This window comes from Halichoerus grypus, chromosome 12 (assembly GCF_964656455.1).
Source record: "Halichoerus grypus chromosome 12, mHalGry1.hap1.1, whole genome shotgun sequence".
Classification (NCBI taxonomy): domain Eukaryota; kingdom Metazoa; phylum Chordata; class Mammalia; order Carnivora; family Phocidae; genus Halichoerus; species Halichoerus grypus.
This window is the reverse complement of record NC_135723.1, coordinates 38,924,331-38,941,685: the sequence shown is the minus strand read 5'-3', so window position 1 is coordinate 38,941,685 and position 17,355 is coordinate 38,924,331. Positions and strand designations below refer to the sequence as shown.

General features: G+C 34.4%; 1 protein-coding gene across 12 annotated transcripts in view; it reads right to left on the bottom strand.

Moving 5' to 3' along the window:
• Window positions 1-17,355, bottom strand: part of PPP1R9A (protein phosphatase 1 regulatory subunit 9A) — a 297,767-nt gene that overhangs the window by 82,645 nt on the left and 197,767 nt on the right. For 8 of the 12 annotated variants that reach the window (XR_013442768.1, XM_078059275.1, XM_078059274.1 and 5 more), the window contains 2 exons: window positions 13,361-13,496; window positions 8,371-8,436 (listed from right to left, as the gene is read on the bottom strand). Coding sequence is in view for 11 of the 12 variants with exons in the window: in XM_078059275.1 (XP_077915401.1) it covers window positions 8,371-8,436; window positions 13,361-13,496 (202 nt within the window). In the remaining variant the exon portion in view is untranslated. The remainder of the gene's footprint in view (window positions 1-8,370; window positions 8,437-13,360; window positions 13,497-17,355) is intronic. The other 4 variants (XM_036115672.2, XM_036115674.2, XM_036115679.2 and 1 more) reach the window with 1 other exon arrangement.

Below are 17,355 nucleotides of genomic sequence, written 5' to 3'. Positions count from 1 at the left end.
GTTTAGGGTAGAGAGGGGAGGCATCAAGGGGCACAGAGGCAGAGGGCAGCTCTGGACCAGTAACAAGGTGCCTTTATTTTCAGTTTTGAGCAGTGCAGTGGTTACTTGTGTTTTAACCAAACTTCCAACATCTACCACCTGAAGCACTGTATAAGGTGTCGTCATTACTGACACAACCAAGTTAGCTTTGGAGAGTCTTTGACCCACAGCCACTGCCTTGACTCCCACAGCAGGAACTGTTATGGAGGACATCTCAACCTGGAGTCCAATCCTAAGTTTGGTTAGAACATAAGGGATGGGGAAGTCTTCCAAGGTGGTAAGGCTAACTGTAAGAATTTAGCTAGACTGTTGTGGGACACTTTCTTATTCTCTAGCAGGTTACTTTCACCAGCACTGTAGGCCACTTGGGACCCAAATACTCATCAATGGTTTCCCATAAGAGTTTGTCTATCTCAAAGAACTCTCTCTGACAGGACCGATATGTCTTTGTAGCTAGCAGCCAAGACACACCACAAAAAAACTTGGGAGACCTTTTAGTGTCTCAGTGATTACAGTGGGCATGATAAACTGCAGGAGGGGTTGAGTCAAAAGGCACTCCAACTGTTGCTATTTCTCCTTAAACAAGCATTATATGCCTTGCTCCATTATCTCCACAGTGAACTCACTAAGGCCCTAAGGATTTGCCAGGCTTCTGACTGTGGCACTTGCAAATCCCTTCCTTTCAGAAAGCTAGGTGTCCAAGTGTATCTCTATGACTGTGGTCTGAACAAGGTCAGAACATTCCTCTAACCCAGAATGGATCTTTGTACTAGTTGATATAGACTATCATATCTTTGTGTTGATTCCTCAAACTCCAATTTCCAAAGAGTGATAAGAAGAGGGCCAGATGATACCTGCACAAGCAGGCCTGTCTGAAGAGGACACCAGAGCTCGGGTAACCTGCATCTTTTATAACAGGCAACGTCACCACCCTTGCTTCAGAGGGGAAGACTATCTCTCTCTTCCAAGACTGTTCACTATACTAACATTTGATAGTCCAGAACAAAGGGCAGTCAGTGCCTCAGAAATGTGAAAGCCTCGTGGAGAACTGTTTCCTAGTTATTATTTAATGGGGAAAAAGATCTAGAAATTCAGCTGATTTTTAACGTCCCTATAATATTTTTCAAATTACCTTTTCAAAGACTGTCCAACTAGTATTCCTTTCCACATACTCTACCTGCAGGTAAACTGGTCTATTTCTTGAACATATGCAATACTGACCCGCTTCTAGGTTACAGAAAACAAACAAACGAAAACAACAAAAAACTTCTTGCAAATAAATACCAAAACCACAAATCTAAACTCATACTTTTATTTTGTATGTCCTTGGTTGAGATGACTCTTTTACACTATGGTTATTTGGCCTTTTGACGGGTTGCCTTGAAAGTGCTTTAAGCTCTCTACCATATATATTTATTGTTTCCAAAACAAAATAGCAAGCCTCTTGGGAGTATAAACTATATTTTTCCATGGCTCAATATTCCTATTCAATTCCTCTTAACAAATGCTACCTACTCACTAAGACATAAATGCCACTGTCTTTAAGTCCCTGATAAATATATTCTATATGAGGAGGGAACTAAAGATCCTTATTTTTCCCACTGAGATCCAGAACTAAACAGTCAACAGACCAAAGTAGACCTCTGTAATTCAAATGTCACACTGCAATTTCAAATTGGCAGCCTTTCTTGAGTTTCATTTTACTTGCCAAGGAAACAATGAAGCACTTATTCTGATGCCAACAGAACTGTGGGAAGAGACTAAGAGATTTGTATTTCCCTGAATTTTTAATCTGCAGAAGAGAACAACTACAGGGACCAAAGTGGCACATGTTATTATTATTTTAATAATTCTATAATTACACAACTAATTGCATCTTGGAAAATATGGTGTGTACATGTACAAAGTGACTCACATGATTGCAAAAATGCTAACAGATGATCAGATAGAACCAGAAGTTACAATTATAGAATTTATGGTAAATGAAAAGGTAAAACCAATACAAATATCACTGATGATATTTCTATGGATTATCTATGAATTAATGATAAATATGGTCTCAATTTTACAACTTCCTTTGAGAGAGAATAATTCTTCTCCTTTCCTCGTGGCTATCTGATGGTTTGTGGCCGCAATTCTTTCTTACAAAGTCTCTGCAATACCAGGACTCAAAGGTCAGTTTTCCTGGCATCTTTAAGCTGGACAACCGTAGTTTTGATCACATCTAACTCCTTCCCACAAACTCCCCAAATCCTAGGCCTGATACAATGCATATTCTATTTCACTACATCTGAGGTTGGGTGGAGAAATCTGCAATTTTAAAGAAGTGCCATGAGATTGTCACATTGAGGCAAGTTTGAGACATGGAGTCTTAAAATCATTTTATAAGTCTTAGAGAGCAGGAACTAGGTAATAGTCATCTTATATCCAGATAACTGCTAAATATAAGAATTGTACATGGCAGATCTTTTTTCATTAAATACTGAGTTGGCAGGAAGTGTATTTATAAAACATACAGACAGTATATGAATAATGATATCACCACTACTAATGAACAACCTAGTTCAAGAAAAGGAGCAGTATCACTACATTCTAATAATCTTCTGTGTGTGCTTTCCTGCTTCTATTTCAGTTGCTTGCCCTTTAAAGTAATTCTGCTGAATTTTATCATTCTTGGTTTTTCTTTAGTTTTACTGTATATATGTAGAGCAAAACAATGTATCACTTATTTTTAATGGTTTTAAACCTCATATCAGTGGAATCATATTGTTTGTATGCTCCTGTGCCTTTTTGATTTTAAATGGTATGTTCCTGGGATTCCACCAGTTGTGGTGGATTGCTGAAAGAACTTCTGTTTCTTATTCCACTGTATGAATATACTACAATATATTTACCCATTCTCTTATTGATAGAGATATCACAGTTGTGTCCAATTTTTTTCTCTTACAAGAAAAATATTACAACATATCTTACAGCTCATGCATATAAGAGTTATACTAATTGCTTAGTAAAGAATGTAACTGTTGGGACAACTTTACTAGATAACGTCATTGTTTTTCAAAGTGGATGGGCCAATTAATATATCCTATAAACAAAGAATAATAGTTTCTTTTACTCTACATCCTAACCAAAACTTAAAGTATCAATTAAATCCATTCAGTAGATACGAAATGGTGTTTCATTTTGGTTTTTAATTTTCACATCCTGATTGCTAACATGTTTGGGCATCTTTTCATATGCTCATTGGTCACTAAGGTTCCTCTTCTATGACATGAGCATTATAGCCAATGGTCCTCTTTATATTCTTTTCTTGCTGGCTCCTAGAAGTACTTTTTATATAATTCTCTTTCAGTTATTTATTTTTCAAACATTTTCTTCCAGCTTCTGGTTTGCCTTTTTGCTTTCATAAAAGTAATGTACAGAAGTTCTTAATTTTAATGTAGTCAATTTTCTCAATACTTTCCTTTACGGTTTTGCTTTCTTAGGTGTTTGATGTAGCAAAACCACTTCTTACACTGAGGTCATAAAGATATTCTTCTATGGTGTCTTCTAAATTTTATAGTTTTACTTTTTGCATCTGAGTAGTCAATCTACCTGGAGTGAACTTTTGGGTACATACTGAAATGGGGGTTGCAATTTCATCATGTCTCCTTCACTGAAACGTTTCTCAACTCACCTAGAGTGTTGTCACTAATCCAATTTTCATATGTGTGAGGGGCTGCTTCTGGGCTCCTTGACCAACTTGTTTCTTCTTTTGCTTCAGAGACTAAATTTCTACAGCTTAATAATAAATATCTCTCTTCTAAGGCATGTTACATGTTATGGTTATTTCTGGTACACTGTTCTTTCCTACAGATTTTAGCGATAGCTTACCAATTTCTATTTTTAAATCCTTTAGAATTATTTTTACTGGAATTGCATTGAATGTATAACTCAACTAAGAGAGAACTGACTCAAACAACTGAGTCTTCTGATCCATGAACAAGGTTTCTTTACCCTTTCATATAAATTTTCTTTAATATTATTTCAATAAAATTTCTTTTTTTCCATAAGGGTCTTGCTTATGTTTTGTTAGACAAGGTTTTGCCTTTTACTAAAGTAATTAATAATTTATAAATTATATTTCCTCTCTGTAGACACATTGAAATAGATGCTATATTTTATATTATGTGTAGAGCAAATCTGCTAAAATCTTATAATATTTCTAATAATTGATCTATAGGTATATTTGAGATTTTCCAAACAGATGACCACATCACCTGCAACAGTTTTATTTTTTCCTTTCCAATTTATTTATTTTACTTCTTCTTCTTGCCTTCCAGTATGATGTCAAATGCAAGTAGTGACTGATTTTCAAATATTAAACCATACTTGCATTAATGGCTAAACTCAACTTGGCCATAATATCTCTTTTATATGTTCTTGGATATGATTTGCCAATATTTTATTTTGGTTTTTTTGGCATTGTCTTTATGAATAGGATGGGCCTATAAGTCTTCTTTGTCATCAATATTTGGTTTTGGTACCACGGTTATCCCTCATTACCCAATACATCTCACACTCTCAAGGTTTTACTGCATTCCTGGTATCAGAGTTGTAGTACTTTCAATTTTGTCTTCTGGAATAAGTTATATACAACTGGAGACTTTTTTTCCTGTTTGGTATAATTGATAAAATAACCGGGACCTTATCTTTCTTTCTTTCCTTCTTTTTTTCTCCCACCCTTCTCACTTCCTCCGGGGCCCCTCCTTTGGCTCTTTGTCTCTCATGGTGATTTTGTTCCCTGTGAGTTTTGTACTTTGAAATTGTAAGCTCACTTTTCTTGAAACTTTAACTTTTAAGCTTTGATTGAAGATGAATGGCTTTGAGCACCTGGGTGGTGTAGTCAGTTAAGTGTCCAACTCTTGGTTTTGGCTCAGGTTGTGATCTCAGAGTCATGAGACTGACCCCCCCGTTGGGCTCAGTGTGAAGTCTGCTTGGGTTTTTCCTCTACCTCTTTTTCTGCCCCTCCCCCCTGCTCTCTCTCTCTCTCTCTCTCTAAAATAAATAAATCTTAAAAAAAAAAAAAAGATGAAAGCCTCAAGAAAGGACATGCTTTTTTTTCTCCTGAAAGGTAGCATAAATTTAGGCTGCTGTGATCACAATGTCTCAGAAAAAATTTTTTCTTCCCTTCCACCCAGCAACAAGGTTTGACATTGGCAGTTTCTCATGCAGTCCTTGGAGTGGAAGATTAGATTTATTTTCATCTTATAGAGTAGTGTAGCCCGTGAGACTCCAGCTTTATGATGGAGTTCTCCAATTAGACATCCCACTCTGGCTGGGCCCTGGGCTTTGTCTACTGCAACTCAAAGCAATACCAATTACAGTCTCATCATAATATACAGAACACTTAGGATAAATATAACATTATGAAAGTGAAAGAAGTCAAACATTAAAAAGTATGTACTTCATGGTTCTGTTCAAATGACATTCTAGAATTGAAAAAATTAATCTATAGTGTCAGAAAATAGATTCAATGGTTTGATTTGGGCTGAGTAACTGCAAAGTTCTGTAAGGAAACTATTTGAGGTAATGAAAATGTTCAGTATCTTGACTGTGGTGGTGGTTATTCATGAAACTGTCTACCCACATGAATTATTGTATATAACTTATCCCTCATTATTGTTAACTTTAATATCTGAAAGATGGATATATAATGATAAAAAAATCATGTTATCCACTTAAGATCTACATATTTTACTCTATGTCAATTTTATGTCAATAAAATGATTTTTTTTTTAAGCCCCTTTGAGGACTGGAATTCCAGAAATCCATTAAGAGTTTTTACCACTACCCTTACTAGCATCAATGGAATCCTTATCAGACCCACTAAGCCTCCATAATAAGGCTGCTTTAGAACACTGGGGTCTTTGGTCAGGATCACCATTTAGTTCTTATTGCTGATGAAAATGTATTCCTATGACTGATGGCTACTGGGCAGAAGATGACTATCTATGCAATATTGATCTTGACATCACTTAGGCCATTTCAACTATTCTGTTGCTATTGCATGCTTTTTCAGTTATGACTAAAAAGAAATCATGTCAACGTGAGTCACCAAATTCCTACTTCTAAGATCCAAAGGTTTTCAAGGACTGAAATATGTATATTCATTTTTTCCTGGTTTTACATGCAGACAATTTTGGTGCGCTGTGGTAGAGATAGGGTCTTCTTGCAAATTCTTGTTCTCTCAAAACAATTAAAATGTGGAAGCAAAAGCCCATGGAAAGGTGTGTGAAATCCCAAAGTGCCAAAGGACAAGTCCAGATTATTCGTCAGTCATTATCTCCAATCTCTAGTCTTGCCAGGTCTGACATTCCTTTTACCACGTACTCTGTGCCACACTTCCCTCACTATCTCAGATTATGTTTCTAACTAAATTTTATTCTTATTTAACTCTACTCTCCAATTTTCATCTTAGCATCCTTTGAGTGATTCAATTCAGTTCAATTTCTTAGCTTCCTCACATCTGCCCAGTGCTGTGCTCACGGTGGTGTGTATTAAAAATCAACCAGCTATTGAAACCCGTCATTGAAGAGATTATAAGCTAGTGGGGGATATTTATGGGTAAATGATGATAGAGAGATATACACACAGTACTATTATTGACTCATACAGAAAAGAGTCCGCAGCTCGCTGAGAAAGTCCAAGGCTTTGTAGAAAAGACACATGAAACCTAAACTGAGCCCTGAAAGTGAACAGGATTTGAGGGCACACAAGGGCGACCAATAATGGGTTCAGGGAATGGCATTCCAGGAAGAGAAGACCAAAGGAGCAAAGGCATGGGGAAGACACAGGATCCCTGTGGCCCACTGGAAAGTAAGGTTGATAAGGTCCATCTCCCACAGGGCCTTTTTGCATTTTATAACTTTTTGGTAAAAAATTATATTCAACTTAGAAAATGCTCTTAAAGTTGGGAAAATGCTGACATTTGTGTTTATTTCTGTAACATCTCTCAAACTCTTCAAACTCTGTTATCCATCATTGTAATATAGAATTGTTCTATAGTCCTAGATATCTAGGATGTACAAAGTCTATACTTTCAGAGGAATTTAATGGTATAGCAGAATTTCATAGAGTTTATTTAGTATTTTATATCTCACTCATGAATAAATATTATCACAATGTGGTAGTTGGAAAGAAAATAACATGAAAACATATTCAAATCACTTGCATTATGATAAACAATGTAACGAAAATGAGCTACAAAAAGATGACATTATTTAGACAAAGGTTTCTATTCTAACTTCTATCTTCCCTTGCTACTATCCATCTTCCTGTCTGTGCTCAATATCATAAATAATAATGTTTTCACATACAAAGAATATTTCTAAAGAGGGTCCTTCAAGTATAGGAGGATGTCTACCACCAGGGGATAGTGTGTGTGTGTGTGTGTGTGTGTGTGTGTGTGTGTGTGTACATGTACCATGCCTCGGCTAGATCAAGCATGGCTACACAGTCTTCAACTAAATGTTTTCCAAACATCTTATGAATCCGGGTTTCAATGACAATGACCAGTACTGTAGATTTTGGGATCACAAACTAAAGGATGTAGTTAAATTTAATGATTTTAAAGATCCAGTCAAATTGGAATCTATATATATAGACTATATAACAACTATAAACAAGTTGTTAAAAAGGTTTTGTGTTTCTCCTGTTCTTCAGGCTCCTCTCATCACCATAATCCAATCTCCATTTTAAATATACCTGATTTCCATTTTTAAGCTCCTCTATTTCTGTTACTGGCAGCTAAAGATAGTGAGAATTATTTTATTATTTGAAGTGTAATAGTTTTTTAGACATTTCGCTATGTCTACCATATAAATCACGTAAATAAGTAGTATTATAATTTAAAGATATGTGTATTTAGTTTTTTGAAAAATGAAGAACTTTGTTATCAAAAGATTCTTTTCTAAAAAAACCCACCGGGTTTAAACACAATGTGTACACTGTATTGTATATACATCATACAGCCTTGCTGTGTATCTTTTTCTTCCCCTTTAATATGAATCACAAAATATTTAAAGTGTTAAGGGTTAACAACATCCATGGTTAAACATTAGGAAGTGAGTACAAGTTGCAGAACCTGCACCTATAATATGTGCTATATTTCAGAATTAAATACTATTTTCAAATGATAATTTTTCCAACTATTATTCAACACACAAAACACACGGCTCTAGAGAAGTTCTTTGAGCACAGAGCTAGTTAATAAGACACACAGAATATTTAATTTCACACATGAAGCAGAAAGGTGCAGATAAGCATTATTTTCCACCAAAAAAAACAAACCTTAAGGAAATAGTTGTTATTGTTATTGCTGTTGCCAGACACTCCTTGCAATTCAGCCACAGTGCTCTAAAATGGTTGACAACACAAATTAAAGAAGGCTTTTGCCCATTAAAGAGAGCAGCCTAATGATAAAGGGTAGAAAAAACACTGAAGTTCCGGTGCCTACTAGAACACACACGTTTGAGAACTGAGAGAATGCCTCCCACTCTTAGTTTCTCAACATTATGAAGAGTATAAAGTCAATTCACATTATTAAAAGGCCATCCATAATAATTGCAATCTCTTGTTCACAACATAAGCTGTTTCCAACCAGGAACAGCAAACAGCATGAGTCAAATTTAATGTTATCCCTTTAATGCTTTTGCCTAAAAATTATATTCTTATAAACCATTTAACGCTTATGCAAACCACAGCTCCATTATATTTCTGACTCTAATTATTACATGTTAACACGAGCAATAAAAATGCATATCCAGGTAGGTAGCTGCTCTAAATATTCAATACTTTAAAAGATTCTAAAAGCTAATATTCTCATGATATAGTTATAATTATATTAATTTCCAGTAATGAAAAAAATTATGAAAGTGAACTTAAATTATTTCTTAAGAGAAGGGGCTTCAGTCTCTAGAGTGATGATTAACCTTGTTATAAACTATTACCTGAAGAGACTTTGATATACCATCTATAATCTGAGACTTTAAAATGTAATAATTATCATATTTTAAAAGCATATTTAAAGAAGCAAACCAAAATAATCCTGTAATTTCAAAGTGCATGTAAAATAGTTTATTCTAATGTGAACGACCATATGCATTTTCTAATTCAAAAAAGTGGTACAGCACCAGGTCATACTTCATTTCTAGTGTGAGCCCACTGTATTTCACATTGCATAATGATCTTGGATAGAAACATATACCCACAATTTACATACATGACCCATGCTACACAAAACATATGCCAGAATTACAACATCCCACCACTAAAAGGCTAAACATTGATAGTTGTGGAGTATGACAGATTAAATTTGTTACTGAAAATTAAAATCTAGTTGAAAAATTTACCATACCCCCAGAATTTCGTGGGATAGTGCTGACTGTGTGAGGGGCTTACTGAAATCCTCCATCGTTACCTTCCAGATTGTTTAAAAAAAGAAAGAAAAAAAGAAAGAAAAAGAAATGAACAATAATTCTATTATCCAGAGATGCAACCGCTAATTACAGATATATTCAGATCTACATCTTAAATGTTTCAACTGCTCAGATTTAATCTTTTTCTTCTTTACAGGATCCTTCCCCTCATTCTTCAGCCTTTGGGCAGAGCCCTTTTAACTTTTTTTTTTTTAAATCACAATGTTTAACAGAGAGTAAACAGAAACAGGAATGTAAATTAAAATTGATTTGGCTGTTTGCTTATTGTAAACTCCTCTAGTTTAAATATTTGGGGGGGAACCCAGGAAGTCTAGAAATTTAAATAGAGTCTGGGGATTATCTATATATCTTAAATTCTATTGGAGTACAACTTATAATGTCCTAAAGCATTAAAACAGCTACATGTAAGCACACACAATACATAATAAGGTATTCTTATTCCTAAATATGGTTTTGATAGAGAACTACTGTACTTTTACAATTTCAGGATATATTTCTCAACATTGCAATGTTTTCCCCATGGGCAATTCAAGCAAGCAACTCCCCTCTATCAATGTGACAAGTTCCAAGTTAGAATCAACCTTGGATGATTTGACCAAAACCAGAAGCTATAATGCTGATCTAAGCACTGGCTCTGGAAATTAGTTGGATGAACTTAGTTGTTCTGCATTTAATCAGAGGTTTTCCTAGGGGCCCAGGGAATGTCATAGGGGATATTGTGAAATAAAAATGCTTCTAACTTTGAAATCACAAGATGATTCCATAAATGATAAGAAGAGTGAGAAGCCAAGTGATTGATTACACAACTCAGGATTAACAAAGATACATAAATCAATACATTGTTGAATTACATATAAAATTAACTCAGTTATTCAAGGATCATTTACCTATTGGATAACCAATGGTTATTGGTTCTTCTCACCTCCATTATGTCTCTTGGACATTTTACTTTTCATTAACAGAGAGAAAGAGAGTAGATAAAAAATAGGGACATACCACTCAAATTGATTTAACAATATTTGGTAGCATTAGTAAAAAAATGAATTTAAATCAAGTAAATAAAGTGTTTATACAAGAGTGAATTTTCATTATTTGTACAGCTTTCATCTCTCCTATGCACAGAATATTAACAGTTGGTTTTAACTGAGCATGTTTTGGCAACACACAAGAAAGGGAGAGAAATACAAGTCAGAGAGGAGCATGAGAGAGAAACAAAGAAAAAGGTTCCTTGACCTTTTCAGTAAAGTGAAGGTTACATGGAATAACATAGTAGTGAGCATCTGATTTCTATTTCTTGATTTCTATTTCTACAACTTGAAGACAGAAAAAGTTTAACCTAAAGCTAAACTTGAATTAAAAAAAAATTATATACTCAATTATTCTTCCCTTTAAGCCCTATCTTCATAGGATACTTACAGATTATTTGCCTAGAATAAAATAATTCTCCAAGTATCTAATTCCCCTATTACTAGAAATACTGAATAAAGAATCATAGAACCTAAGTATTACAAGAAACTCCATCACCTAACACAGAATCCTCTTTCCAACATCTCGTCACCCAGTTATTCTGTGGGTACCTGAACAAAGACAGACCCATTAGTCCACTCCATTCAAAAACAGCAATATGTTGTAAAGAGTCCCAACCTTGGAGATACGAAGACCCTATTCCCACCATAAATCTGCCAACTACTAGCTATATGGCTAGAAAAAGGCTCGTTTGCTTCATTTCTAGAAAAAAAAAATCTTTTCTGTGTGCTGTAAAGATTACATGAAATCATGTAGGGAAATGCACCTTGCCAAGTGCCAGGCACTGAATATTTATTTACCTTTCTTAGTCCTGAAAATATCTGCTCAGGTGACAATCAACTTTGCTTTCCTCATAAAAACTAAGCAAACAAACAAACAAAAAATCCACATGATGTGCTCCTAAGGATAAAAGTTGAGTAACAAATATTCATTTTGCATTGACTCAAATTACTAAATTAGAATCTTACATCAAACAAACAAACAAACAAAAAGCTTTAGGGGCTTGAGTTGAAAACTTTTGGAACTGAATGTGGTCAATTCCTCAAAATAACTGGAAGAAGTATGTAGTGTGTAGCAGGTGATCTAAAATTTTCACTTGGAGAGCTTTAAAGAACTGTCTTATTTTCCCTCTTTCCTTGCTAGACTTGATGTTTTATTTCACACACTCACAGAATATTAAAAGCTAGAAAGAGTGCAGAAATTTAGCCCAATCTCTTAAAGCCAAAGACACTGAGGCCCACAGACTGGGAAAGCTTGGCCTCCTCGCCTTCGTCCACTTGATGTCACCCGAACTCCCCCAAATCTCACATCCAAATTCTTTCTAGCAGAGCCAGCAGGTAAAAACCAAATCTGCAGAGAATGATTCTACAATCCTAAAAACAGGCTTGCAGCCAAAGCAAATCAGTGTCTCTGATAAAACACAAACCACTAGCACAGAGAACTGAAGACTAAGATGAACATTTAAATATTTGAGGAAATTGTTTTTAATTTCTAAATCCAAGGTAACATTTACATACATTATATCTCAGTATAATAAAAAAAAACCTTGCCATTTCAAATGGACTCTGCAAGTAAAAAATTAAATCAACTAAACAGAATTCTAAGAGACAAATTCATTCACGTGAAGACTTTGTAATGTTTATTCTCTGATCAAAAGTTAACTGATGCACCATTTTTAATTGTTTACTATAATAAATGGAGAATAAACTACATTAAACTACCAACACACAAAAAATTAAGATACATTTGGGTTAAAACATTCCAGACTAAAAATACATGAAAATATTTCAATGTCTATTTATTAATCTTCACTATGTCCTGACTAGAGTCCAAAAAAAAGCTCTGGAAAAAGAATATATTCAGATAAGGAGAGGTTGAACATATGAAGCTGCACTGTCCTTATATCAGCTGGTATAAATAATATATGTTTTACCTGAATATTTACTATGTTTATGGAGTATGAAATACTCTGATTAAATTATTGATAGATCTTCTGACACGCCAATATGAAACACATGCGTGTTTAAACATGTTTATAATAAAGCATGTTGTCCCATTATATCAATGTACATTTGGCATTTACATTAGAAATAGACCAGCATCTGTATTACATTACAACACACAAGGATTCCAGAAAGCCATTTTCACTTGGGGGTTAGCTTCTATTCATTTACTTGATCTTCTACAGAGAGCAGGATGCAAAATTATTCCAATATGTATCTACTCTACGGAATATGTGCTGGTGGAAAAGCTTTGTTCTGCATTATGTTAGCACAAATCACAGTGAGCAGATCTAAAGAACGTTTTCCTCCCGGAAAAAAAGAAACCTGAAAACACCAAGCAATTTTTAGTACTTTTCTGTGTGTGTTTGTGTAAGTATGTGTGCATTTTTTCAATCAAAATGTTTACTGATTTTTTTTCAAAAAGCATTACAAACTTACTGTAGAAAATTGGGGGAGAAATCGAAAAAATATAAAGCAGGGAGAGAAAATCACCAAATTCCAACAATAAAGACAGCTACTATTCACATGTTGGTGTTTTTACTCTTTTTTGTTTCCGTGAATTTCTTTTAATAGTGCAGTAAAACATGACTTATTTGATCCCAAAGTCTTCAGGCTATAAACAGGATACCATTACTTGATTCATAAGTTAATAACAGATGTAAGTAATATTTCTCTTCTGTGAGGTTGAATGTAGACACGCTCTCCATGAGAAACTGCAAAGAACCTATCATACTTTTACATGATAAAGAGAGTTTTGTAAAGTAGAATGTGGTGGGGAGAAAGGTAGGAAGGACGTTTTCACGCGCTACTTACCTCATCATCATCGGCGTCATACTGGGCGTAGTGCTGCTCGAGCAGCTCTCTCTGGCGCCTTTCTTGTTCCAGCGTCTGGCTTATCAACTGGGCAACCTCACTCACTTGTCCTGGTTTTTCTCGCCCAATAACAAATCTGTAGGAAGGTGAAAGGAGACTAATATAGTTGGATTCTCCAGCAAAAAGGAATGCTAAAAAAAACAAAAACAAAAAAAAAGAAGCACTGAGCTTGATAGCTCATCACAGTCCATCAAGCCTCAAGAAATTAATATCACATATATACTCTAAATGGTATGCCTGTATGGAAGGGGAGGTTAGCTGAGCAACTGAACAGGTGATTGTAGACATACCCTAAAGGAAAAGAAAGCGGAAAAATAAAAAGGACAATAAAAAAAAATGGGGTATATGGGTGGCTCAGTCAGTTAAGCATCTGACTCTTGATTTCCGCTCAGGTCATGATCTCAGAGTCCTGAGATCAGCTCCGCCTCCGGTGGGCGCTGGGTGTGGAACCTGCTGAAGATTCTCTCTCCCTTTCCTTCTGCCACCCCCTCACCCCCCCCAACCCCTGCTTGCATGCTGCTCTCACTAAAAAAAAAAAAAAAATTATTACTTTGGGAGAAGACAAAAGAGATGTAATCCATTCTACAGTACTTCACACATTTTTATTGCCCTACAAAGTGGAGGCAAACTCATAATTTCTTGTACAATTGAACTTGAGAATCATTTCCATAATACTGTCCTTTTTACAATGCAAACTCTGCTTCAAAAACATTCTGAGGAATAGCATGCCTCAGGTGGGTAAATAAAGAGGTATTAACTTCTGCTAAGTTACTATGACTTTGGAGATAAGAAAAAGAAGAGGAAACAAATACAGATTTTGGTTTTGTTGTTAAAAAGAAAAACTAAAATAAGGAGAGGTCATGAATTTGAAAATTCAGTTTTGAAGAAAGACGCTATGAGGAAAGGTGTGGTTACAAGAAATAAAGGGACAAAGGGAAATATATGTTCTTATCAATTACTGTAAGAAAAAAAGTATAAAGTAAAAACAAGGGAAGTCACTCATTGTAAGCTGCAGTCAGTCACTTATGATACAACCTCATCAATACTATGTGTCTTGCTTAACAAATTAATACTCACTTAACATCTTTTCACACTAATATATAGTTCTATTTTTCTAAAAATATGAGTTCACATGATTTAGTTTCTATATATCATTTAATTTCATTATTTTGGATGTGACTGTTTAATCGTCTTTCTATACTTAACTGATGTTTTCCTCTGATTATAGTATGTTGCTGTATTGGATCATAAGTTTAAATGAAATATACCACTGTATTGTACAAATGCACTAAAAGTCAAAATTTTTATACTCAGTTGCTAGTAATTGTCTTTATAGCAATATTTTTATATAGTTCCAAACAGGACTTTGAAATTATGCTTGGGTGTTCATTTATCATTTGAGTTATTTTCCTTCGGGAATCAAGTATAAGTAGAGTTTATAAATTCTATAATTTTCATCCTTATTCAGGTATAATTTACACATAATAAAGTACATCTCTTTTAAATGTACAGTTGGTAAGTTTCACAAACATAACCTGTAATCGCCACATCAATAAAGATACACATTTCCATCAACCTAAAATATACCATTTTCCTTTCTAGTAAATCATCCTCACCCTGGGCCCATATTAGATTTGTTTTTTCTAGAGTTTCAGAATCAGAGTGTCTGACTTCTTTGGCTCACCATGTTTTGGAGATTTACCCATGCTGATGCAAGTATCAGTAATTCATTCCTTTTTATTACTGAACAGTATTTCATTGTACCAGATGTACTACATTTGGTTTAGCTATTCTTCTATTCTAAGTTGGATTTTGGATATTACGAGCAAAGTTACTATAAACATTTGTGTGCAAGTTGTTGTGGGGGCATAAATTTTCACTTCTCTTAGACAAATAACTAATAGTGGAATTGATGTTCTATGGTAGTGTATGTTCAACTTTTAAAGAAATTGCCAAATTATTTTTCAAAGTGGTGGTACCATTTTATATTCCTACCAGCAATGCAGGAAAATTACAGTTGCTTTACATCCTAACCAACATGTGGTACTGTCTTTTAAAATTTTAGCCATTCTACTGAATAGCTAATGGTACCTTATAATGGTTTTAATTTCCAATGCTTTGATGACCAATGCCATTAAGTATCTTTTCATGCACTTACTGAGCATTCATATATCTTTTTCAGTGAAATACCTTTTCAAATATTTTGCCAATTTTAAAAAACTGGGTTGTCCAGCTTTTTATTATTGAGTTGTAATAGTTCTTTATATATTCTGGATGCATATCTTCATATATGTATACTCTATGTAATAAATACACACAGATACATACACACATACAAAGACTGTGTATCTCTGATTTATTTATTTTCGTCTCCCAGTTTGTGGTTTACCTCTTAATTTTCTTTTTTTTTTTTAAATTTTTTAAAAAAGACTTTATTTATTTGTCAAAGAGAGAGAGAGAGCAAAAGCAGGGGGAGCGGGAGGCAGGGGGAGAAGCAGGCTCCCCACTGAGCAAGAAGCCTGATGCGGAACTCGATCCCAGGACCCTGGGATCAAGACCTGAGCTGAAGGCAGACGCTTAATGGACTGAGCCATCCAGCCACCCCTACCTCCTAATTTTCTTAATTGTGTCTTTCAAGGAAGTCCAATTTATACCTTTTTAAAAGATTTGTGCCTTTTTTTCCTATCTAAGAAATCTTTGCCCCATTTAAGATTGCTAAGATTTCTCCTATTTTTCTTCTTGAAGTGTTAATGTTTTGATTTTATATTAGGTCTATATCTTTCAAATTAATTTTCATGCATGATGTTTGGTAAGGGTGGAGTTTCATTATTTTTCCACATGGATAACTAGTTGTTTCCACACCATTTACTGAAAAGACTATTCATTACTGCCACTGAATTACTTGAGCACATTTGTTGAAAATCAATTGACTAGATACTTGTGGGCTGATTTTTGGACTTTTCCAATCTCTTTGATGTATTTATCCTTGTGTGAATACCACACTGCCTTGATTACTATATAATCACTCTTGAAACTAGGTGGTATGAATTTTCCAACTCTGTGTATCTTTTCCAAAACTATTTTGACTATTCAAAGTTATCTGCATTTTCATATAAATTTTACAATCAGCTCATCAATTTCTTTTAAAAGTCCATTGATTTGGGATTGCTCTGAAGCTATAGATCCATTTGTGGAAAACTGACATCGTAATATTGAGCTGATCCATGAACATGGTGCATTTCTTCATTTATTTAGATTTTCTTTACTTTCTTTTAGTAATACACTACAACGTTCAGTGCAAAGTTGTAGCTATAGTTTGTTAAATTTATCTCTATTTCATATTTTTTCAAGTTACTGTAAGTGGTACTGATTTTTAAATTTGTTTCTAATTGTTTGTTGCTAGAATATAGAAATATAATTGACTTTCGAATATTGGCCTTGTATTTTATGACCTTGCTAAACTCACTTATTAATCATAGTAGACTTTTATAGATTCCTTAGAATTTTCCAAATATAAGATCATATCCACTATGAAGACATTTTTATTTCTTCTTTTCCTACCTGTTTATTTTTCTATTTCATTTGAAGATATTTGGTTTCTGTGATGGAAGATACATAAAGTCTTTAACATGCCCAACTAATCTAGACATATAAAGACTATCTTGAATTCATTATATTTTTGGTTAACAGTCTAAGAGTCAGAAATGATGTCTAGGGATATAAATATAAAGCAATTAAGAAACTCATATTCTAGAACGAGAGATTTAGGAAAACCTAGATTAATCTTTTATGTTTCTTCAAATGCATAATAGAGTGGGGTTTGAGGAAGTATCACTTACCTACTATAAAGCTGACAGGAATTTGAAGGAAGCAATTAATGTACAAAATGCTATTACCTGAAAACAGTAGCCACGCTCAAAGTAAAAGGTAAATGA